The sequence below is a fragment of the Crocodylus siamensis genome, chromosome 4 (genome assembly GCF_052110815.1).
Source record: "Crocodylus siamensis isolate JL-2025a chromosome 4, ASM5211081v1, whole genome shotgun sequence".
Taxonomy (NCBI): domain Eukaryota; kingdom Metazoa; phylum Chordata; order Crocodylia; family Crocodylidae; genus Crocodylus; species Crocodylus siamensis.
Genome location: NC_143398.1, coordinates 8,069,325 through 8,093,778, shown reverse-complemented (window position 1 = coordinate 8,093,778; position 24,454 = coordinate 8,069,325). Strand labels below are relative to the sequence as shown.

Below are 24,454 nucleotides of genomic sequence, written 5' to 3'. Positions count from 1 at the left end.
CGTTTTCCAGTAAAGAACCATACCAAGTCTCTATTCCAACAAGATATTTTATTGGTCCGGCAACTGCAAAATATACAAATTTCTGAAAGGCATACCCTGTTTTTAAGCTGACACAGCTTTTGTCTCAGGCAATTATTCCAGACATATATACAGAATACATTTAACATACCACAAATTTAAAAAAAAAAAAAAAAAAATCCTCCCCAAAAACTAACCTTCTCTCCAAGCTTTGCAGAATACATTAAATAAATAAACACCACTTTGCTATCAAAATCATAAAAAAATAAATTCAAGTATCACAAAGGAAAACAAGTCATTGGTGTGGTTCATCAAATTCTTTTTCCTCACTCGCCCCTGTACTCTAGATGGCATTGCCCAATAATTGTGTTTTTTACAAGAAATCAGGACTGCTGTCATGCTTCTAGTGTGACAACTAATTTCTCTTCCTTCCAGCATCTTGCTCAACTCACCACCACTAAGTGTGGGGGGGGGGGAATCCATCTGCTAATTTGAAGCCATAAATAAAATCTCCCTTCTGACTAGCCAGATTAAAACAGTTAAAACAACAACAAAAAAACCCCCAAAAGTATTTTATGTTGTTTGGAGATCACATGTTTACTGTATATTGATAATGGGGAGGGCTCTGTGGATGTCGTGTTTGCGTTCGTCTCCTCCTGCTATAGGGAGATAATGCAGCAGTCACGCTCCTAGGGAAGTGGTTTCAGAAGATACAAGTCACTTGCCCTCAGAAAAAAAAAAAAAGGCTCTTAAAAAAACCCAGTGAATTTAAAGGGCAGACATTAAAACATGCACACGCACGCACGGAAAGGGGACTCTGCATTTAACATGGCTATTTTAAAAAAGTGTCTTCTCCGCTTCGTCTATACAAGAACGTGTATATGCGAACGACCTCGCACAGGCAGGTCACCAATATCATCGATGGTCAGATATGAGTGGAGAGAGCCGGTGATGGCCTCTGGCTGGTGCTGCTCGAAGACATACAAAGCATTTGCACTGTGCAAGGCTAAAGCATTAGGCACTGTGGTTTGCCTTTCCTAAGCAAAAAAAAAAGTAGCCACTTTCCAGCAGAGCCTCTCTGCTCCCATCTGCAGAAATATCACTAGCTGTTACTGGAAGCAAGAACAAAAGGAAAGAGAGAGACAGGGACAAAAGTTGCCCCAACCCCATTATCCCAGCTGAGGGTCCCCCCCGCTTAGCTAACGGACTGTAGAGTGCATCCTTTCGGCACATGATTTAGTTGCACATTACGACGAAGAAGTATTGCTTGAGCTCTACTCTGATTTTTTGTTTTTTGGCTCTGCGCTTGTATGCTGGACAGGACGCATGGTAGGCTCCCACTGAAGCCTAGGGGTGAGCAAAACAAAATAAAATAAATGTATGTCCTGGGTGGAGGGGAGAAAGCTAGGACTGCTTCAAACAAAGTCTCCCCGGTGCTTCTGCCGTGAGGAAGGAATCCCATCTGTGGGGAAAAAAAACAAACACACATACATGCACACACAGACACGCACACAAATTTCTGCACCATCACATAGTAGTGGTTCACCTTGGTCTTAAACCCCTTAACCTAACCAGTGTGCCAAGAAGGGATTTGCACACACAACACTTGGGCACCCGCCAGTTCCTACAGCTGCTCTATAAACAAAAAATTAGTAGCTCACACCTCACCCCACCCTGTTAATACTGTCCCTATCCACTGCTTTGTGGCCTTAGCTCTTCAGCACATGCAAGACAGGATCTGGGGATTTAGGCTTCACCTGCCAAGGGCAGGATTTGCCGAAAGAAGAAAAATAAAATCATGCTCCTGCCACACAAAGTGCAAAAACCAAGAGATTTTTAAAAAAAGAAATGAGTGTCTCCTATTGTGACTTCTTCTAGATCTACACATGCATTCCTCCCTCAGAGAACTTGCTTCTCTTGGAGAGGCCTCCGTACGCCTCAGACTCACGTGTCTGCAAATGCATCTAGCTTAGTGTGGACACCTAGTTTTGAAAAGGCTGCCCTGGTCCTGCGGACATGCAGGCCAAAATCCATCTAAAGAAGGGGAGGGCAGGCAGATGGATTACAAATGAAATATAAATACAGCGCGCGCTTCTTCGATCACGTAAGTCTCTGTCCGCACCCCACCCCACCCCACCCCACCCCTCGCCCATACAACCCAAATTCAATTCAAAACAGCAACAACAAAAAAATTCAAGGGCTTCCCACAATACAAGCTGAGGTGCCACTTCAAGTCAGCCAGTGGCCAAAAATCACCTCCTAAGCTAGCACCAGGGAAGCTGGGTTTTATGCTAAAGGCAGCTTAACTTGGTTTCAGGAGCAGATTTACATTCTCTGCAGATCCCTTTCATAGTAATACAGATAGTGTATTCTTTTTCCTCCATTTTTTTTTCTTTTTTTCTTAAAACCAGCTGCAAAATTCGGCTCCAACAGTCAAAGATTTCACACCACTGCCTCCGCCTTCTCTGCAGTCAGGTCACATACATCAATGAGACTGGATGCACACAGGTTCCTGACCACTGCCAGTCTCTCAGGAGCCTGATACGATGGAAGAGAAGATTTAAAAGTCCTCCCCATATTTCTCTGCTACCCCTGCAACTTCCGCGTACCTCCTCGCAACCCCAAGACGAGCCGGTACCAGATGGTCGTCCCTGCGAGGAGATCACATCGCTTACAAACAAAAATAAAGTTCGGAAACTCTGTGCACTAGAAGCACTGTACAGCTTGCTACGGTAGATCAAACACCAGAGAGGAAACACAAAATGGCCTAAGGATTTGATGTTGAATCCACTTTTTTCCCCCCCGTTTCAAAATTCTCTCTCTCCCCCATTCAAGAAAGTCCAAGTTTGCAGATGAACAGCTATGGTAGAAGCAACCAAAGGTCGACCTCGAGTCGAATGGAGGAGTATGATACAAGCAAGCTTCAGAAATGATGATGGAGTGGAGTTGGCTTCTCTTGTCGGCTTTCACTGCCCTGGAAGAAATCACGATTGCTTCTGAGAGTTATTCATGTTCTGCAAAGAGAGAAGTGGAATCAGGGTTAGATTGGTCCTGTGACTCCAAACACCAAGGATAACAAGAGACATGGCACCATTTTGAACATGCAAAAACACTGGGCAAGAGAAAGTTGACATAAAGGGATCTGTGCAAAAGCACCCAGCAGGGAGGCAGATCACGCAATGCCTCTTGAAGGAGCAGCTAATATAAAACAAGACTACCCCAGAGGGTTTGGTTATACGCTGCCAATGCCTCCCCCTTGCCCCCCCCAGTCTCATGGGTGTCCTGTCTTTATTGAAATTGGGAAGATCTCAGGGCAGAGCCTGACGCTATATGCACGCTGGGTGTATAATACTTCCAGATCAGCCCACTTTGCAAAAGCATAAACGGCCATAAGGCCCAAGAGGGTGAAAACTTAGGCCCTGGATCTTTGTTTCTCCAGGGCTACAAGCACATTCGTGGATGCTCAGTAATAACTTGTATTTCAACCCACCCACCCTATGGTGCCAGTCTGCAAGATGGCACAGGGAGGTGTGCATGTACTGGCTGTTTCAGCTGAGCACAGGGGCTCTGCTTCCCTTAGCCCATGGCACGGTGGACTACAGACTGAGAAGGACCAACTTTGCAAACCCTCCCGCCACACCCCATTTATTAGCAGTAAGGTCCCACATTGTTCTGGGGTCCATCTGCCACCCAGCTACAGACTCATCCCTTCAGAACCACTATTGCGAAGACATCCAGCGAACATTGGGGTCCGATAAAAAGGCACTTTCTAATACATCACAAGGACAATGGAAGTCTCCACAACTACATACACACAACAGTGACAACACATGAACACCAGAGAGAGCATCAGAAGGTAAAACAGCACCCGCTAGACACTGGGGGTTGCTGAGGGTTCCCCACAACTGGAAGCATTTTTCCCATTTACAACATCACAGAGGACATTAAAAAAGGAGGAAAAGACTAGGGAGTTTCTTAGGACAACAAGGTGGGGTTTTTTTTCCCTTCATCTATATGGCCACATGGACCCCTTAACAGAAATCACAGTTCTTATTGGGTTTATAACATGGGCTCAAATGCAAAAAACAAAAAGCGGGTTGGGGGGGAGCTGAGATGCTCTTTTTATCTAATGAGACGGGGTCAGATCAGGGGAAAAAACCACAGCATGCATCAAGCCATTTACCTTGGAAATGTTAGTAAAGAGAAAACTTTGAGAAAGTGACAGACAGTTCGTCTTTAAGCATGAAAAGTGAAGGGGAGAAAACTTTTTAAATTGGATTTCTTACCAAAACATGCATTTAGGTTCAAAACATGTAAATGCAGAAGAAACCCACACAATCTCATGTGCGACATTAGAGTAAAAAAACCACAAAAAAAAGCAACAGCTGTTTTTCCCCCATGCTCTCTGATGCATGAGCACTTTCAAAGTACTGTTGGGCTTTTTCCTGCTGAGCTGCTGGCTGAACATGGCCATCCCATTTTTATTTTATTTCCTGCCTGTTTTCCAGGTGACCTTGTTGTCCATTGAACCATCTCCAAACCCTTCCTATCATACTCAGTTTGAAGTGTCAGTGTCTGGGAACCACTACCCAACTCTTGCCTTTGCAAGTTGGCCACTCTTTAGATCCTCAGCTGCTGTGAAGGGTAGGAGTTGAATTGATTTCAATGGCACATACGACGTGGCATCAGCACAGGATCTGCCTTAAACACTAGAGCTCATGGGTGGAAGTAAGGGAGTGAGTTACTACTGTCCGAAAAAGGGTGGGCAGCCATAATTACACGCTCTTACGCTCCAGCGCAAGCGGACATCCTCAGGAGACGCCTACCAAGACGCATCCATGCTATATATTGGTAGGCAGATAGCGGTCTAACACAGGCATTAAGAGGACTCAAAGAACATGCACGTGACATTAGCTTAGACACTCAAGGCTTCCCCTTGTATTTGACCGGGATATTTTAGAATCAAGAGCGGATCTCATATCCAACCACTGCTCAAGGCAGGATCATCCGTCTCATCTACCTTCAGCAATAAGCATCTGAGCTAGATATCTGTAAATGCCACCACCCGGCCAAGCTCCAAACCATAGTAGTCTGGGCTGCCCTAAATTTTAAGTCTCAAGAGCTGGGGAAGGCCATGGGAACTTTATTGAGCCAGCTGGTCCTCCGAGTTTTTTTGCCTGGCAACCTGACGCAGCTGTCTCCAAAGGGCTGCAACCCTCTGCCCTGGAGGGAACAACTATGTGAGGCTCGGCCAGTGTCGCACAGCTAAAGGTCCCTCTGTTCCAGGAATACGTTTTCTTACAGACCCAGTGCCCACAAACGGTGAGGACAGCAAAAGAGCAGCCATGCATGCCATGCCAAACAGATCCAACATAAAAAAAAAAAAAAAAAGAGGAAGGCTCCTATGCTCAGCCTTTAATGCGAGACCTAAGCACCCCCAAAAACAAGACCCAGACACGACTTTTTCTGACCTCTCACTGATCTGACCCGTTCCCACCTGCCCTCCAAATACAGAAGCTGTTAGTCAGGCCGCCTTTCCAAACCGGTCACAAGGTGAGGAGGAGATGGGAAGAATTAAAATGAAGTTCAATCGGTATGCTGCAGCGGCTGCGTGCTGCCTCAGCTAACAGCAAATCCTGGCATCTTTAGCCCGCAAAACAAATAAGGGCAGAGCTGCGTATCGGCCTGATCCAGACTGTGCTTCGGAGAGCAAGCCGATCCCCGCGTGCCATCACGTGGTGCCTGTTCCCTGGTTACCTACAACCAACGTGTGCCAATTAGGTGCCTGCTGACTACTTCACTATTGTTATTCTGCACCAGATCTAGACAACCCAAGAGTCTTAAAGAAGAAACAGGAGCACAGCTTATGCTCCTGCTGTTTCTTTGAGCCAGAAATCTGACACTGGTAAAACAAGGAAGCTTCCCTTTCACACTGAACTGGCTTTGTCCTTATTTAATTTAATAACTAGGGATCCTCCAGCAACAATTCAGAGCACTCACAGCCAGGGCTACTGCAGGACGTAGGGACAATGGTTACATGCTCAGGTATAAACACCTGCAAGTGACATGGTCTTGGCTATACAATATTCCAAGCCAACTTGGATGCGCTGTGCCCAAAAAACCTTCGTTCCCAAGTGGACGGACACCAGGACCTGATGGCAATCGGTCCAACTTCAACCACTCTTCCTTGGGACACAGGATGTAGAGTGCTGGAGTGACCTGAAGTAGGTCACTTTTTATAAAGCCTTCCCAGGAAGCCTCTTGGGTCCAACCCCTTCCAACCCATCACTCTCTAAAAAGGAGCCAAAAAACTGGTTTTGGGAAGCATCTCCATGAGCTAAGCATACAGCTCTTCAACCAGGATGTCTAGCTCCCAATAGACAATACTCCCCCAACGGATGGCTGAAGCAGATAATCTGCATCACCTTCTAGCTAGAAAGATACCCCTTTTTCCTCAATCTAGTTAGATGCCAAACTGTCCACAATAAGCCACACAGCCAACAGGAAGGGCAAACCAGGTTTACAGCAGGAGGTGCAAATACAGATGAGAAACCTTAGCAGGCTGCAATCCCATTGACCAAACAGTTGGAAAAAGAGCAAGCGAGGGAGGGAGAGATTAGGAGGCAAAAGGCATGCTTCTCATCTCAACAGAGGACGGACTATGGAGGTTTAATGCAAGACGTTCGTGCACCTGAACAAACAGTACCAGGGCAGCGGCAAGATACAGAAATTCCCCCCATGAAAAGAACAACTCAGAAACCACAGAATTAAAGTTTGCATCTCTGTCTACTTTCACAACCCCCAACAGCAAGATAGCCAGTGGGATTGAAAGAGGTACAGAAAGAGGGAGGGGGAAACTCATGAGAAGATACTTACAGACATGCCTTCCCTAGTAAAGGCTGTAGGGAAAGAGAGAGAAAGAGAATGGAAAGAGAAGCGTCAGTAATGCAGTGCGAGGAGGGAGGGGGTCACCTGAAGTCAGCAAGAGGCAACGAAACAAAGAACAATTCGGATCCTAATCAGCTGGATCGCTAGCATAAAGGACTCCCACAGCTGGAAGCGCCATTAGCACCCCTGCTAGCACTAGTTGAGAACTAAGTGTTAATACGAAGCAGCCACCAGACAGGACCGCCAGCCGTTCATGCCAGTTCAGAAGAGCATGAGCGTGCTGCCTTTCCTAAAGCTACTTCTAGGGTTGACCTATAAGACAGAGGAGAGGACACAAAGAAGTTAACATGGACCAAAGGGGAAAGGAAGCATGGCTAGGCACTCGTATAAGCCTACCACCTGTCCCGTCTCAGGAACAGAAGGGAGAAGCTCATGTATAATTGAGGTGGTCTTTAAAAGGCCTGTATAGGGCACTTGGCCAGAATTTCACAGGGTTGAAGGAGACGACTCAGAGGAGTTTCTATTATTAAGGGGTGGAGGGGAATCGAGAAACGTCCCTGGAGGAGCGCTTCAGGGCTCTCCTGCCCACTCCAGAAGTGCCCCAGGGCTTTCAATAACCCAGTCCAGCAGCTAATTCTTGCCAGGCGGCAACATAATTATAGTCAAAGCCAGTTCAAAAAAAAAAAAAAAAAAATCAGCCTCAGCTGGGCTCTGCTTGAAATGGCAATTCAGGTCATGTCATTGCCTTACTCTTACCTAGACTGTTTTTATTTTAAATATAGGGAAAGTAGGGAAGCAGTTATAGCAAGAGGATGGTGTCAAGAATTATTTCTTTATTGCAATACCTACAGTTAAATTCTTGCCATATAAAGGAACAGCGGGAGCCCAGAGGAGGAAGGATGGGAGGGTTTAAATGGATGATCTAGACAGGGGTGGACAAGCTAGCCCTAGGCTTCTGCATCGCGGTGGATGTCCAGTAACTGAGATTCAAGACGGGGCAGGAGAGGAACATGAGTGTCGACCAACACAGCTGCTCCCTTCGGCCTGGAGCTTTCTAAACTATACAAAGGCTAAGAAACGCAAGGCGTTTGACAACCCTTGTTCAGTGGATGATTTTAAATGCAAGGGACAGCAGTAGATGGCACGCTATTGTGCTGCTATGAGCTACTTGTTTTCAATCACAAAGACCAGTCCCTATATTTAGAAGCAACACAAGGACGACGACACCACCAACACCAACACCAAGGAAAAGAATTCAACTAACTTGTCCAGGCAGCTGGGTGGGCACCTCCTGGGGCATACAGACTGGCAGGGCGGCAGAAGAAGAAGCCACATGCTCCTCAAAGCTGTTGATGCGAGGTTTTTTGGTAGGTTCTGGGCTTGCTAGAGGGGTAACACTATTGCGTCTCATGAGCGGGTTAGGTCCCTTCTTTGCTTCCTAAATTAAAGCGAGACAAAGACAAAAAAGGAAGAAGGCGACAGTTACGAAAAAAGCCATTTTAAAAATTGCCCTCTCTTCCTCCCCGCCCCCGATTAACAGCGACTACAAACAAAGCTCTCAGTTGATGCATTTGTATCTCTGGTCACCAAAAATAAGCGTAGAGAATAGGAGAGACTGTCTAAAGAGAATTAAAAAGACAAACTACCCTGCATTGCAAAGGGAGATTCCCTCCCCCCTGCTATCTTCCCCTCATTTTATGGGCGCACACACAAAAAAAGGCAACAGCTGGAAAGGATGAGGACTATATAGTGTAGGTCAGAGTGAAGAAGAAAGCCCTTCAGTCTCCTTTTCAAAGTTTCTTCTTTTGCCCCAAGGAGCTAGGTGAGCAGGGAGCATAAAAACCAAGAGGAACAGAATGAACTCATCGAGCTACAGAGAAACATTCAGCAATTAGAGCAGCCAGTGAAGCACAACAGCGAGAGGCTTGTGCTCCCTGGTGTGAAATAGCAGGGCAGCTACCAGGAGCCCAACCCGAGCACTATGCACTGGCCTAAGCTTTAGCGTCTCACTTCAAGTCTAGCTGTGGAGTTTCCTGCAGCAGCTTTCAGAGGACTCAAAAGCACTTGGCATAAGCTACACGAAGAGGAATGGCTTCATGCGCTGCAGGCTGTGCAGCTGCATCTAGGAGAAGGCTGACATCTGACAACGCTGTATCTGGTGTCAGCCGGAGAGTGAAGAAGAAAGGAAAAGCCACCCCAAGTGGGCAACTCAAAGAGACGGTCTCACCAGCCCAGGTGGGCTAAGACTGCCACTACTAAAGAGTAGGATGGGATATATTAACTAGCTGCAGACTGAAGTATATGTCTCACCCAGAAGATCCCAAACCACCAAGCCTGAGCACGCCGCCTTTGGTACCAACCCAGAGGAAGTGTGCTGTCTATTCAATAACCAGCACTACTTCCTGTAGCACCTACATATATATATTTTGCAGGGGGCGGGGAAGAAGGGAGTCTCCCATCCAAACAATGGCTGGACTTAAATCTGTTTGGCTTACCAGGCCCAAGAGCACAACACCAGATAAACTAGTCTCCCCCATGAGGAGATAATCCCATTCCTCTAACATCCTCTGGCTCAACAAACCCATCCCCAACTACGAAACTGTTGTGGTCATTCCCTGCCTCCTTCTCCTCTTGCTTTTATCACTTGCGCTGCTGGCCTCGGCAATCTGCCTGCTTCAGTTTCCATTACAGTCATTCAGGGGTGATCCAAAGACCAAAGAGGAGGTCCAGCACTGGCTAGAAATCTCCAAGACTGGTAAAGACAGAATTGAGATTTCCAGAAGTCAATGCCTCTCCCTGTTCCTCAGGGGTAGGATACCATCAGCCTTGCAAAGCACTTTGAAAAGTTCTGTGAAAAAGCTAGATATCATTATGGCCCAAGGAGAAACTTTTCATTGGCCTCACTGGGCTTTGGTTAAGGATCTGGGGAAAGTGTTCGCAGTGGATGTGACAACCCGTCTTTTCCAACATTCAGAGCACCATGCTGCTTACTGTTCCTGCTCTTCGCAGCACAAGTGCCCACTAAATGACTCCCCCACCCCTCTGCAACCTCTCCAGAGGTCCTTGTTGCCAGCTAGCATTAGGAGAGGGAGGGAGGGAAGCGAAAGCGCCACTCACCTCTGACCGTTCTCTGTGAGTGTTCACTGCTTCAACGTTCAGACAGATGGACTCAACCCGGCAGCCTGGAGAGGGGAGGAAAACAACAAATGAAGAGGTGGCCAGCACGAGTTCTGGTAGGGTTGGTATGATACTTGGGCCCAACCACCCCCGCCAGGATCAGGACGGCACTGTGCACACTCAAAGGTGCAGGTCCTGCTTCCCCACTGGGGCTTCCAGCTTAATTTTTAAACAGGATGCAACTACCAGTAAATGCTTCGCTGAAATGTTCGAGCCGATGTGTCAAGGAAGTGTGGGTCACTTACCATAGGCCACGGGGGTCAGCTTCAGCACGGTGTGGAGGGGACATTTCAGGTAGGGCATTTCAGCTGCAGAAACAACAGGTGGGTTATCAATGGGATGGGCAACATAATCCATTTTCCAAGGGGCTGAGCTATGCCTCAGCTGCAGGGGCTGGCAGGGCAGCTCTTCCCTTCATGCAAACTGGAACGCTGCCTCAGCCATGTCTGCACAGACAAAGCCTGCACCTGGCTGGGGCTGCGCTCTGCAGCCAGCCCAGCATCCCATGTTGGCAGGATCTGACTGAGAGGCCAAGCATCTCTCCTCAACAATGGCGGGGGGGACCATTAGTCTCTCAAAGCAAACTTGGGGGAATAACACTGCAGCAGCCCACAGGCTGGACTAGAGGCCAGCAGCTGGTGGGCTGAACTGCTCATCCCAGGACATAGCCGGGATTCAGGTGATAAAGCTGTTTAAAAACACTGAGTGTCTGCAGGGTCAGGGCCACAGGACATGCTATTTTCTTCCAATCGGTTTATAAGAGCTGCTGCAAAGTACCCCATCCCCTTTCCCAGGAGCAACGTACCTGCGCTCTTGTCTAGGAAGTAAGCCAGGAGACACCGCATCACTGCCTGGTGACAGATCACTAGGACGTTCTCCTGCCTCTCCAGCTCCATGATGACCGGTTCCAGGCGCTGCACTAGATCTTGGTAGGACTGCAAAACAGAGAGAGATACTGGAGATAAACACAGAGGGCAGAGCCCAGGTCTCTCAGGACTCAAAAACAGTCTTCATTTTGGTTTGCCAGCAGGGATCCTAATTTAGACCAAGCTACGCTTCTCTCCCGCAGACCTCTTAAAGTCTGGGCTGCTTCTTGTGACTAGGCAACTAACAACATTCTGCATTGGCAATGCAAACACGAAGGGTTTGTTAAGCATAATGAATCACTACATGTCTGAAGTTTGCTTTCTCATGAGACATTTTAAGCTCTGGAGGCCTGAATCATCTGACAGATCTCCAAGGACTCTTCCACTCAGGCAAAACCAAGAGTGGCGTCTAGTGAGAATTTTAGAAACCCAGGTTTAGCATCAGTCATCCATGAGAAATAACTATGCGTGTGAAGTAAGCCTGAGTACCAACAAAGATTGTGTGTTCCCCAGGAGTTTATTTGGCTCATGCTTATTGGTCCCTTCTCCATAAATAAGCCAAATGAACTCAACGCTTGCACCGACTGATATATCGCTCCCCAAAAATGCCTGACCAGCTCATTCTCCCAGCCGCTCGGCCAGAGAGGGAACTAGAGAAGGGAAGTAAAGCAAACTCCTTCCCTATGAAAGATGTTCAGGTTCGCTATACAGCTGGATTCTAATGACTTTTCTTCCATCTCCATCAAGTCTGGGAGGGTTTCCTACAGACCTACCTCTCCAGAAGGGTAGCGGTAGTAATATTTGTCCTGATCCCGCAAAGCAAATTCTTCTGGATACTGTTCCTTGATTTCTTCATAAGTCATCTCTTCGCATACACCCTGAACAAACAAGATGCCACTGGAGTTATTTACTGAACTCTATACAAGAGAGCTGCAGGTTCCCGTTACAGCAGGTGCCAAGGGGCTTTAAAACAAACACTGTTCCAGCCTGAAGAGCAAAACTAGCACTTTAGCGATCTAAGTAATCAGCTCTGCAGTGGCACTGGGTTGCAGCAGTTTTAACCTGGTAGGTCTGAGGCCAAAGTTACTGAGCAGTTTGGCAGCTTCCATGTAATCCAGAGCCAAGATCAGGGGCAAAGAAGGAGAAGCCAGGAAGCATGTGGCTCCAGCACTTCTGCTCGATTTAACCTGAGAACGGCGTTCACCCTTCAAAACCAGACTGGGAGACAATATTCCATCTTTCTGCTTCCTTGCCATTCCAGGCATGTGAAATTTCACTGCTTGTGAAAGCTCAGCATCAGCACCGTCCAGAGCTGGGCACTGAGTCAGCTTCCCCATCCCAGTGCTACCTGGGTACTTCAGTCCTCCTCCTCCTCTGCTCTTGCAGCTAAGGCTCTCATGGACATAAACAGCCTCTCCAAAGCAAGCAATGATGCATTAAACTGGGGAAGTGACTCCTAAAGCCTTGCCTCCATCACCACATTTGGGAAGAGGCAAAAGGCTGATGCTTTAACCCGTGGACAGTGGGAATGAGTCTCAAGTAAGGCAATTAAGATGCTCACCGCATCGATTTCATTGAGTGCCTTCCACTGCTCATAGGGCAACTTGAGGGCTTCTGCTGTTTGGATTGTCCTTTTCATCTGGCTGGTCCAGACTTTGAGGTCCTTCAGGTTCTGCTCCTCAACAAATTTTTTCAGTGCAATGGAAAACTGTAGGAGGTAGAACAAGAGAGGGGTTAGTGATCTGCATCCTGTCTTCCCCATCTGCTGCCAGATTCACAAGTGCTTGTGTACATACCAGAAGGTCTGCTGCTTTCAGAAAAGGACACATATGCCGCACCAAGACCCACCCAGAGAGCACAGGCAGCACGTCTCATGCACAGCACAGTACACAGCCCATGCGCCTAGTCAAGTTACACCCACTTCCCCAAACACAAGAGGGATTTTTCCCCTTACCTTCTTGCCCCTGTTGGAGAGACCCGAGTCACCCCCTATCTGCCCCTTGAGGTTGAATTCACTCTCGCCGTGTCGGCAGAGGTAAATGGTGCGGGGCTGGACGTGGATGTTCATTAAGTAGTAGACGATTCTGCTCTGGATGTGATCCTGGACCCTGTTCACAAGGAACCTCCGCCCCACGTCGATCACTTTGATCAGAGAGAGATCCCTATGGAAATCATGGCAAGGATCAGTGGTGACATGAACTGGGGACAATTCCACAAACAACATCTCAGAGCCTGGCTTGTGAAACATCTCGGTCAGGATATAATCCCAGTGTTAAAGGGATCTGCTGTTGAGAGAGATGTCATGACTTCCCCCTTTACCTAGGTAGTGTCAGTGGAGTAGTGATTTTAATCTCCACATGCCTTGCAGTGGATTGTGCTCTCTACCTAAATCATGGATCAATTTAATCTCTTTTTTAGTGCTACGAGATCGGGAATGAGGCAGCATTCCTTTATGTGGTTCCCAAAGCTGGAGACAGCTGAGGCCTAGAGCACATGGCTAGTGACCACAGTACTTCTGAAGGGTCAGAGGGCAGGCTGCCCAGTCCCCAGACTGGATGTCACAGGACCCAGGACTGACTTGTGAACAAGCACAGAAGGTAAAAACTGCAACCCTGCAGGCAAGGAAAGACCGTATCTGGAGTCACGTAGGGTGGCAAGGTTCTGGTGAGAGGATGTGCTAGCTGGGGAGTTGGCGACCCAGTTTTAGGACCCTGTCCCTATCCCATCCATAGACACCTTCAATACAATAGTGTCATAAGGTTCAGAGAAGCACCCAAAAGCTCCGCTGCGGTGCTGAAGCTCTGCAGTCTGCAAACATAGGCAGAAAAGTCTCAAGAAACCAGCACGATGCTTCGCAAAAGGCAGTGAAAAGTCAGACCTTCTCAGTCCTCAAAAATGAGGTTGAATTTACAGTGAGGAATGGAGACTTACACAAATTTTATTCTAGCACATTCACCTCTTCCAACTGAGCTCTTTATTACTCTTTTCTCTGAGGACAAAAGGCCTTTAAAAGTAGCCTATTTAGAAGTCAGCAAAGCTTCTTACCGGTCATAGTCATCTGGGTCAAGTGGCTGGTAGCTGGACTGGTAACAATTGATTCTCTTCATAAAGTCCTCCATGGCATCAGTTGAGTTACAGTCCCTGTAATCTGGGCTGGATAATTTAACTTCCTGCAGCAATAGAGAAAGCAAATCAATAAGTCTTTAGAAAGCTTTCAGTGCAGACAGTCTCCAACCAGGCTACAGATTTAGAATAATCAGATTGTTTCAATATCGGGTATCAAAGTTATTCCTAGAGTCACTGGCTGGGTCATTCACAGTTGGCATTTGGCAGTTATAAAAGATAATGCCAGGGAGGGAAGAGGGGGAGGAGAGGATCAATGTAAATGGCTGGCAGCAATCATGTCAAAGTCCTGCTCCCTAAAGACATTTCCACACACTAATAACTTTACAAGTGACATCAAAAGCAACGGAATAACTCATGCGAGTTAAGCGCGTACGCAGGATTGGGGCCTTTTGTTATGGCTCTGCTTTGTCTCCTTGTGTAGCATCTAGAAACCATCTGTTCAACATCCTGCACAAAGGAAAGCTGTATGTATCCAGATTTAGTTTTGGCTCCATTAAGGTATTATCTAACTAGGGGTTTTCTTATAGCTATTTTTTTCAAGGTCTGGCTCTGGGATCCAAACACTACCTTCCCCCATGAAATCACTGGGAGCTGCACTTGTAGAAAGGTAGCGAGATGCACCCTCCTGCATGCTATCCAAGTGCAGCCTCACACGCAACTCAAAGCCATGTGTTTCATAACATTATAGGAAAGTAGGGTAGGAAGGAACCTCATCCGGTCATCCTCCCAGGCTCAAAGCAAGAGGGCTTGGATGCCTTCATCCGGGACAAAGTGCCTATCCAACCTGCTCTTGAAAACTCCCAAGGTGGAGATTCCACGGTTTCTCTAGGTAGCCTAAGTACCTCCTGATTTCCAACCCCTGCACATTAGTCCTAAGTCCTGTCCCCTGTAGCCCCAGAGAAAAGTTCATCTCCATCTTCTCTACAATCACCTTTCAAGTATTTGAAGACTGTTACCAAATCTTCACCTCAGTCTTCTCTTCTCCAGACCAAATAACCCTAGTTCTTTCGGCCTTTCCTCATAAGTCATGCCTCCCAGACCCTTAATCATTAACTAGTTTAAACGGCACTAGTAAGGAAGTGCTATACAAAGGGGTAAAAGGCGCAAGACACTAACACAGGACGCAGCTATACCGGAAACCCCAGCACTGCTAGAAAACCTGCCCAAGGAACCAACATCTATTGAACTTAAGGCACCCTGCCAAGCCAGTGCCATTCCAGACACTGCACTGGGAAAGTTTTGATAAGGCTGGAACAGTGCCAGATGGAGGAAAGTGCATTATAGTGAAATGTACAGGTAAATCAAGATGTACCTATCAGCTCTGACGACTAACAGCCAACAGGTCTCCTCATATGATCGAGGAGCTATAAGACAAAGTACACCTTTTTGTCAAGAAAGTTGCATAGTGATGAGGAAATAAGCCTTGTGGGGATGCTTTTACAACAGATGCACATGAGTGATGTTTTCAAAGGCACCATGGTTGCCTGGGGACTTGAGTGTCAGGGTATGCCAGTGAGATTTTTAGGCTCTTAAATCATGCATGCATGACATATATGCACTTGTTACCCATTATTACATTTACTGCATTAAAAGTATAAGGATATGCAGAGCTCTGAAGAGACTGAACGCATCTGCTCTACGCTGATATCTCTGTGTTGCCACTTCAGTCAGAACTACGTGAAAATATCTCCCCAGACAGATTGTAAATCGTCAGCCGGTATAACCTGGCATGGCACTGCTGAATGAATACGCTGAGTGCTGGCTGGGGCAGGGGTGAACCTGTGCGAATTCTGATTTTAACAAGAAAGCAGCAGCTTTCTATTCTTACCATGACATTCGTGGCAACCACCGTGGGGTCGTTGCAAACGGATTCGATGAAGAACACCTAGAAGGCAAAACAAAAGCCAGCTGAGGACAGATGAAACATGTGAAGTGTATCACATCCAGCCCTGTTCCCACCAGCCCATGCAAGTCGGTGTGAAGAAGGTTTCAGAACTACGTGCGTTTCCCTCCTCGCTACCTCATCTCTACCCCTCTTGGCTAGGGATCTTGGCAGTGTGGGAATTTTATAACTACCCTGAGACTCAGCAGAACTGGGTATAATTCCTTTTTCCACCACAGAGTTCCCCAATCCTGGACAAGTCACTTCACCTTGGTTTCCTACCTGTAAAATGGGGCTAATGCCCCCTGTCTACCTCCCGTGGGTGTTCTTAGAATAAAGAAGTGAGTACGGTAGTATGGCAGTACTCAGCTAGTATGATAATGGGACCATGCATTCATGCAAGAAACGAGTCTGACACATACTGACCTTGAATCTATTCTCTTTGGCAAAGTTTAAAATCATTCCTCTTCTCTCTTTTGTTGTATTGGTGGCATCAAAAACCTTTAAAAAAAGCATCCAGAGAGAAGTCACCTTCTGAAGACATTAACATACCTCTTAGGGAGTGCAGCCCTATCCTGACACAATATCAGCAGGCGTTAGACTCAAAAAAACTCAAGTAACTTTGGCTCAAAGGGAAAACTCATTCTTTGGCCAACACAGTGTTTCCACCCAACTCCTTTGTGTTTTAAAGATCAGAAATATGCAAGTAAATGTCTAGAAGGGAGACGAAGGGTGGAGAGACGCTATGGGTTTGGATGAATTCAGTCAAGAATAAAGCATTCAAAATGGTGGAGTGGGGACACTGCTGGTTATGAATCTGGACACCTGGGTTTTATCCCAAGCTTTCAATGTGGACTTAGGGAAGTCCCTTTTTCTGTGCCTCAAGTTTCTCCCCCTCTGTTTAAAGAAGATGTGGCATTCATGAGGATAACTGAGGGGCACTGGGGACTATGATGACCATAAGAAGCTGCAATCTGGAGTCTTGCTATAATCATGGCGACACCCCTGTTTTGAGGGCCCGACCCACAGCAAATAGGTTGCCGCAGGAGAGTTTCAGCAAGAGCTGGTCTCTGTCTGCACTTTCTGGGGAAGATTTTGAAGCAGGGAGATGGCACTCTCCAGTGCACTGCAATACCCCTCTGAACTTACCGCAATCTGGCCACCCTCCTCTGACAGGTACGATTTGACATCTCTCAAGGCAGCTAAGGCACATTGTCTGCAAGAAGAAAGTTTCTCAATTAACCGGAGATGCTTATGAAAGCCGCCGCACGGGCTCTGGGGACTCAATGTTCTAAGGCCTCTGAATTTCCCCTCAGCTTCCACCTACGATTCCTAGTACATGCCAAATCAACATCCGTTGATCTACAAATCAACAGCTGCGAATGCAAACCCGCATTGTGTCCCTTCCTGCTCAGTCTTGAGCAAGACACTTCGCGCTGACGAGCTCTGGTTTCCCCCCTGGCAAAATGAGGAATCCCTTCTTGCACATGATATGGAGTAATAACTGCAGTAAGATGAACAAGAACAGCACTGCAAAGGGCAAAGGTTATTTGAGACCTTGGCAGATAGTTGCACCATCATGTTCTTACAGGCCCTCGGTCACATTAAAAGGAACCTGCGCTCCATTCACCAAACGAACACCCAAAAGACTAACTGGTATGTCCGTGCACTGAAGAGGTACCAGCCTCCAAGGATAAACTCCTACAGGCTTGATGTGGGTGCTCAGCACCTCTACAAAGTCAGGCTCCGAGAGGGATATGTGGAGCGAGGGTGGGAGATCTAGGAAGAGAGACCCAGACACTGGTCTTGGTTACAACAATCCCAGAGCAGCCGGCAGGGTTTCTTGTCCCAGACTTAAGGTTGAGTGATCAGAGCAGCTTGGAGGCAACTGCAAACTTACTTCCGGACTTTCATGGCCTCCTCATTGTCGGGGCGGAAGAAGTCATAGGAGCTGTAATGCTTCACGGCTTCTCGGCGATACTCTCCTACATTGAAGACTGAAAGGGAGCAGTGGAAGAGGGGTCAGTCAGCATGACAGCACACAGGTACACGGCTCAGTGAGCTTCACCGGCAGGGGCAGGTATGCGACGGGGTGTGTGCAGAACCCAACAAGGGACTGACTTGGGCAGAGACAGCATCTCCAAGAGACTCCAGTCATAAAGAAGAGGCGCGCTGTTGGGTTCAGCAGCCAGTGGTTCCCCTGAAAGCAGGTTAGGTGACCGTGGTCTCCTCGAGGAGGATGCATAATCACTCATAGGTGGAAGGGTCAGGAGGTATGTAAATGGTGCGGGCTTCCCCGCCATCGCAGTTCGGTCAAGAACTGCATCTTCTCCAGAGAGCTGGGTGCAAGAGACACCACAAGCCACAAAGCCCTGGGGCATTTAGCTCCACACATGCATTTTGCAGGCCATGAGCCTTTAGGGCAGAAACAGTCACCCCTGGCCTCACCTTTTGTTGGGACACCGATCCAATTGAGGTAGCGTGTCAGCTTCTTTGAGATGTAAGTCTTCCCACGAGCAGGAAGGCCAACCATAACGATCACGGTGGGTGAATTCGCTAGCTGCGGCCCACATGCTACAAAGAGGAAAGAGGGAAAAAAAATGAATCATAAAATAAACTCATTGATCCCCGAGCTCGTTTGGCTTCGGGCGTGCAAGGGTTCATAAACCGAGTGTGCAACGTTCCCTTGGTCCTTCAGCAGGAGGGGGAAACTGAATGCCTCCTTTCCGGATGCCCCATCTTCCCCTGGCTCCCCTGCTTGGCTCAGACAACTGGCATTAGTCATGAAAGCCTCCAGCTGCAAATCTGCTGATTCACTTTTTGCAACACGAGCTGCTGAATGAACACGTCCGAGAGCAGGGGCCACGTGCACTGGCCAAAGGAAATCAAGCTAGGCCCACCTATGCATTGCTTCCACTACCTGCGAGTGCTGAGAAGTGGCTGATCATCCATGTGCTCCCCTTCCCCTAGGCACAGACATGCAGGGCAGGGAGCAGGTCAGACCGTGCAAGATTAGGAGTCGGGGTCCTACTGCCTGCTGTGCCCCAAACTCCTTCTGACCTCAAGCAAGCTACTGCCCCTCGGTTTCCTCAATCACAGGGGAGGTTATATTAACCCCATCCCAAACGTGCCCCAGGGCTAATTCAATAACAAGCCAGAGAAGGGCAAACTACTAGGATCGGGTTCTGACGTGCAGGTTGCTGGAAATGTCAAAGACAGGTTTCAAGGAATTTAACATCTTTCCTCAGGTCTCTGGACGGCGAACAGGCCTCCTTGCCCCCACACAACCTTTTGGTAACCCAGCTCATCTTAAATACAAAACAGCGATTCACAGAGATTCAAAAAGGTACCAGCAAAAATGAGACCACGTGGCACCATCTCTGATTCTCAGACTGAGTGATCGGGACTGAGAGGTGCCCAAGCAGAGCTGTCGGCTGCTGCCAGTGCCAAGATGGCACAGCGCATACCCAAGGGCATTTGGGCTTGCCTTGGAGGATCAGCCGGCAGTCAGCTGATGCCAAGCTAAACCTCGCCTGCCCTGCTGGGCTACGTGACTTGGCTCATTCGTCCTCAGCTCCCATCCAACTCCTATGTTCTTCTCACAACCAGGTCCTGGGGAGCAGGGCACCTAGGTTAGCCTGGTGACACCGGGAGGGCAATCCTTAGTGCCTCAGCATGAAACAACAAGTGCTTAGTAATGCAAGGCAAAGTGGCAGCACAAGTTAGAGCCAGGCACGGGGCACCATCCTCACTCCCCCTCCTGCCACTCTGCAAGTGCATCTCCACCCAGACCTGCAGCACCTCCCTGCTGGCTGCAGCCCTGTTTGTCTGCACTCAAGAGTCACAAATAGGATGCTGATTTGGTGGGAGGGGGGGAGGACTAAGTGGGACAGCCAGGTCTGAGATGTACGGGTGCATGCGTGTGCTTAGATGCATGCATGTGTGCATATGTTGAGGCATCTGTGCGTATATGAATGTATGTGTGCTTAGATGCATGTGTGCACATATGGATGCATGTGTGCGTACTCAGATGCAGGCATGGAGACATTTCCAAAACCCTGAAAAAGGCCCTTCCCAAAGAGCTCTGCAAGAAGGAGTTAGCCGCTTTCCATCAAGGACTCGCACAGAAATGCCACTGAGCCTTGAAAAGGGACAGAAATAAGGCCACCCCCTTCCAGTGTGGGTGAGGTTGCTTAAAAATGGATATTAAAGGGTGATGACGGTCCCTTCCTCTTCCACTGACTACACACAAAGCATCTATTGTGGAGCCGGTCATTTTTGGAGTATCCGGTGTCAAGGGACTGATCCTCAATTCTTACATTAGAGTGCAGCCGGGTACAAGGGACAGGTTAACTGTTTAAATGCCAGCCCCTATTTCATTCAACCCAATTACATCGCCAGCGAGTAGCAAAAAAAGAGTCACCCACCCTGGCGATCTTCGAAAACTGTCTTGACGCCCACCTGGCTGGGGTCATCTGATCCCAGCGGTCTTTCCTGCCCCAGTGCAGGGGGGCTGGACTCGATTTTGCAAGGTCCCTTCCAGCCCCTCACATCTATGAATGGGGTCCCAGATCTTCGCCCTCTCCACCTCTGCCCCAGGCATGTCTCGAAGGCAAAGAAGATCTGGTCCAATTGGGAATCTAAATGAGCTGGAAAGTTTCTAGCCTACTACGCTACTTCTGGCCGTGGCTGCATGTGCTTCTGTTTACGCTGCCCTCCGCACCATGGCATAGCTGCCTTTGCCACGATAGCCACGCTGGCCCAGCTCTGTCGGAAGAGCCCCCGGTGAAGATGCCGTGTGCCAGCAGTAGGAGATTTTTTTTTCTGCTTGCTTAGCTAGACCACCACACACGACGACGGACAAAAGCCCTCTTCCGTCCGCATCGCTGTGGCCACACAAGGGGTTTTGCCGACATAGCGATGTGGGCTGGACACCCCTCCGACAGACCCAGCTATGCCAGCAATGCTTTGTAGTGACCCGAATGGTGGCTTCCAGCGTGCCCAACCTCTTAGCCTTCACATCAAGCGTAAAACCAGCCTTAAAAATACTGGTGTTCTGTATCATCTATATAGGCAACTTATTGACCCATCTCTTTTATAAACGAGCTCTTGAAGGATATTCCCTCTCTACCCCGAGTCTCCCCACACTTCAAGGCTCAGTCCAATACCCGTCAACTTCGGTGGTATTTGGGACCAGGCACTTATTCCACAATGACCGATGCTACGTGGTCTCTGGATGGCTTAAGAATAAATAATTTTTCAGTATCGCACCAGCTTTCTTCTCCTTTGTGTAACACGATGCAGGGCAAAAGTAATGGGTATAGAAAGAAGAAGAAAACATCAGCAGCGGATGGAAATGATCCAAACAAAGGATAAAGCAAAGAAGGATAATGAACGAGAAAATCCATGCAGCCTTGCTCTCCTGAATCCCCACATCTGCAGACGCTCGCCTTTAATGCTTCCCTGTGGATCACAAAGTCGCCACGTTACTAAGCGAGGATGGCTCATCTCGGGGATCGCTCGTCTCGGAGCATGATGCAGCATTTCGGGAGTTGCCCGCCTTTTGCTCACATCAGCACCGCAGACTTCTAACCCCCAGCCCGGGAGGGTCAGAGGTGAAGGGAAGAAACTTAATTTGCTCCCTTCCCCCACGGCAGACAAAGGGTCCCATGCACTGGGCCGGGAAGGATCTGCCAAGAGCGCTCCACATTCAGGAATAAATAGATGCCTCAAAGGGGAAGGGCATCCGAGGGCTTGCTCTAAATACTCCCTTCTCCTCACGCTCCACTCAGTTCATTCAAGCAGACTCTACGAGTGCCTGCTGACACAAAGCCATACATCCACGGGGTCCCATCCTGAGAGGGTACTGGGCCAGCAAGCAGCTCCCTCTGACTTGGGCACCTGGGTCTTTTCATCGGCTGGCCTCAGTGGGGGGTAGGGACCTGTTTAACAATGCACGCCACAACTTCAGGGCTGATCACGAGGGCTCCCGAAAGAGAAGCCCCAGCAAAGAACCGGTCCCCTTCGTCACCGAGACCCTGAAGCCAACACGCCGTCTCCAAAGAGCAAACCAGGAAAGCTGCCACTGTAAAATAAGACAATGGAGCGCAGCGTAACCGAGGCACGTGCTGCCTTCAGAAGATGCAGCCAGCATCTTTGGCAGCAATTTATTATAGATGCCTCCTAATAGGCAGAAGCCAGTCTAAGCACGTTGCGATGCATTGCGGTATCCACCGCAGGGTGGGGAAGAAAGGCAACGCTTCCTTGGATGAGAAGCCCGGCATCCAAAAACCGGCACTGGGATGGGAAATAGGATAAAAATGCCGCGTATAAGGCACCTTTTCCCAGGCGATCACAACGCCTCACCCACAGTCTTTTGAAAAACCAGATAATGCACAGATATGCCTATCTCTGTGCAACCACAGAATGATACTGCCAAGGATTTCCACGCCTAGGCGTGCAGGTATACGCTGTACGCCCATACTCGGGGAAGGCAGACCCCCAAGCCGTGCTCGGATCCAGAGAGCACGGAGCTCGCATGCGTGCGCAGGCACCGGCATCCCCTATAAGAGGCGAGGGGAGAAGGAAGGTACCAGCCATTCGTGCTCCTGCATTCCCCACGCCCCCTCCCCCAGCAAATGGCTCTGCCCATTTAGCCGCTGCAATAACTTGACTTCACAGACCCTACGTGAGAGACGTGCAACTTGACAGAAATTGAATGGATCGCCAGGCACAGCCCAGATTAAGGCATCACTTTGCATCCATTCAGAGGCTCATGATGAGAAGTCAGACAATTAGACTAATTGTTTCACAGGCACCGACACAGCATCGGAGCCACCAGCCAGGGAAGGGTTTTTGATTTATGCTTAAATAAGACACTCTCACACCCCCCCTTCACCCTCCCACCCCAGGATTTTATTCTGTTTGCATCCCAGAAAAAATCCCTGCTGTGGTTCAGGTCTGCCCAGCAGCCTGGACCAGTTTTGTCGGTGCCCTTTGTTTCATTTAACCCAAACAGTTGCAAATAAGGAAAAAAAAAACAAACCAACGAGCCCTTGATGCCCAGCTGCATAAAAATTGAACCACCGCATCCCATCCAGGATGGGACCCGTCCTAGGCTAGGGGAAAAGGACGACTAGATGCATCGTCCCATTTCCTAGCGCCTTCACCGAAATCTCCATCAACCAGAACCAAGTCCCTTCTCTCTCCAGCAAGAAGCTGCATCTCTCTCCCGCGAGGATCTCCACGGATGCTGGAGTAACAGGCTCAAACCCGAACACGTGAACGGCATATCCTATGGGCGAGGTAGCTAGCTTCTCCAGGACCGGAGACCAGCTACCAGATGTCCAGCCCTGCTGCTGAGAGCCATTTCCTATTCGGCTCGCGTTACAGCCCCGGCATGGCAGGATCAGACCCCAAGCCCCCGAGGATCCTCCCGCCCCTGCCAAAGCCAGAGGGTCCGGCTCCCTCTCCTCGCCACTGGCCTCGCATAGCTTGAAATCTCTACTTCCACCACCAGAATAAGTGTCCTTTTACTCACACACACACACAGACACCCCCGCCTCCCCTCTCTCTCTCTGTCTAACCACCAAGCAAGCCAGTGCCGGGGGGTTTCCCGAGCCGGCTGCTGATGGAGGAAGCAGCAACGTGCGCCCCACGAGCATCCCCACCCACGAGGGTGCAAAGGGGCCTCAAGGAGCTCAGCCCCCCCCCAAAAGCAGCAGAGGGAAACGTCCCACCAGCTGCTGGTTGGGACGGGCTCCTCCCAGCCCCCCCAACCTGAAGGGAGCACCCGCGGGTTTCGGCGCCGGCCCCGCGCCACGTGCAGCGCCGGGCGCCCGGCTCACCTCGGCGGGGCGGCGCGGGGCGGTGGTCGCTGGGCAGCCAAATCTTCTGGATCCGGCTCTGCGTCAGCTCCATGGGCATGGTGGGCGGCGGGGAGGGGGCTGCGCCAAGCGGGGCACGTTTAGACACTGCGCTACGGCTGCTCCGGAGTGGCTCCGACTCGCGCCCGGGGCTCGCCGGCAGGGCAGTGCGGCGCCGCGGCCCCGGCTCGCCTCTATGTAGCAGCCGGCGGCCCGCCCAGCCCGGCCCGGCCCGGCCCAGGCGGGGCGGGGCGTCGCGCGGCCGGACAAAGGGGCGGCTCCGCGCCGGGGTGCGGGGCGTCCCCGCGGGCGCGGGTGGCCGCTCCGCGGCGTCACAGACCGCCGCGCCGCGCCGCGAGAACAATGGGCCCCGCTCCGCAGTGCGGCCCGGCCCGGCCGCGGGGCTGAACCGCCTCCGCCCCGGCGCCGCGATGCCGCCCCCTCTCGGGGGGGAGGGGGGTGTCCCAGCGCTTCACCCCGCTCCTGGCGAGCGCGGACTAGGAGTCGGGGGGGGCGGGACCGACCCGTGGGGTGAGCTGCGCGGTCGCCTCATCATGAGTAGTCTGGATAACAGGGTCTGCTGTGTAACTGCCTAATAGACACAGACACCATTATCTCTGCCGTTCCGTTGT

General features: G+C 49.6%; 1 protein-coding gene across 4 annotated transcripts; it reads right to left on the bottom strand.

Annotated features, from left to right (window-relative positions):
• Window positions 1–27: 27 nt before the first annotated feature.
• PFKFB3 (6-phosphofructo-2-kinase/fructose-2,6-biphosphatase 3) lies at window positions 28–24,192 on the bottom strand. 4 transcript variants are annotated; one of them, XM_090041574.1, is made up of 16 exons: window positions 23,805–24,192; window positions 18,406–18,531; window positions 17,858–17,954; window positions 17,107–17,173; window positions 16,384–16,458; window positions 15,904–15,960; window positions 13,995–14,119; window positions 12,904–13,111; window positions 12,511–12,657; window positions 11,723–11,827; window positions 10,889–11,018; window positions 10,329–10,391; window positions 10,024–10,088; window positions 8,171–8,344; window positions 6,895–6,917; window positions 28–3,032 (listed from the first exon to the last, which is right to left on the bottom strand). In XM_090041574.1, exons 1-16 carry the CDS (start codon window positions 23,881–23,883, stop codon window positions 3,026–3,028), a joined length of 1,548 nt encoding a protein of 515 aa, XP_089897700.1. In that variant the 5' UTR covers window positions 23,884–24,192; the 3' UTR covers window positions 28–3,025. The 4 variants fall into 4 exon arrangements, with proteins under 4 accessions (XP_089897700.1, XP_089897701.1, XP_089897703.1 ...); XM_090041575.1 differs by lacking the exon at window positions 6,895–6,917; XM_090041576.1 differs by lacking the exon at window positions 28–3,032 and having other exon boundaries at window positions 6,891–6,917.
• Between the last annotated feature and the right edge of the window lie 262 nt (window positions 24,193–24,454).

Bases quoted from the DNA above. Each gene is read 5' to 3' on its own strand.
- PFKFB3 (XM_090041574.1), bottom strand. From the start codon at position 23,883: ATGCCCATGGAGCTGACGCAGAGCCGGATCCAGAAGATTTGGCTGCCC. The intron at 10,089-10,328 runs GTAAGTGACCCA...TCCCCTCTCCAG, and splicing joins GCTGACCCCCGTGGCCTATG to GCTGCCGGGTTGAGTCCATC. The intron at 6,918-8,170 runs GTTAGTTGAATT...CTTTCCCTACAG, and splicing joins CCACCCAGCTGCCTGGACAA to CCTTTACTAGGGAAGGCATG.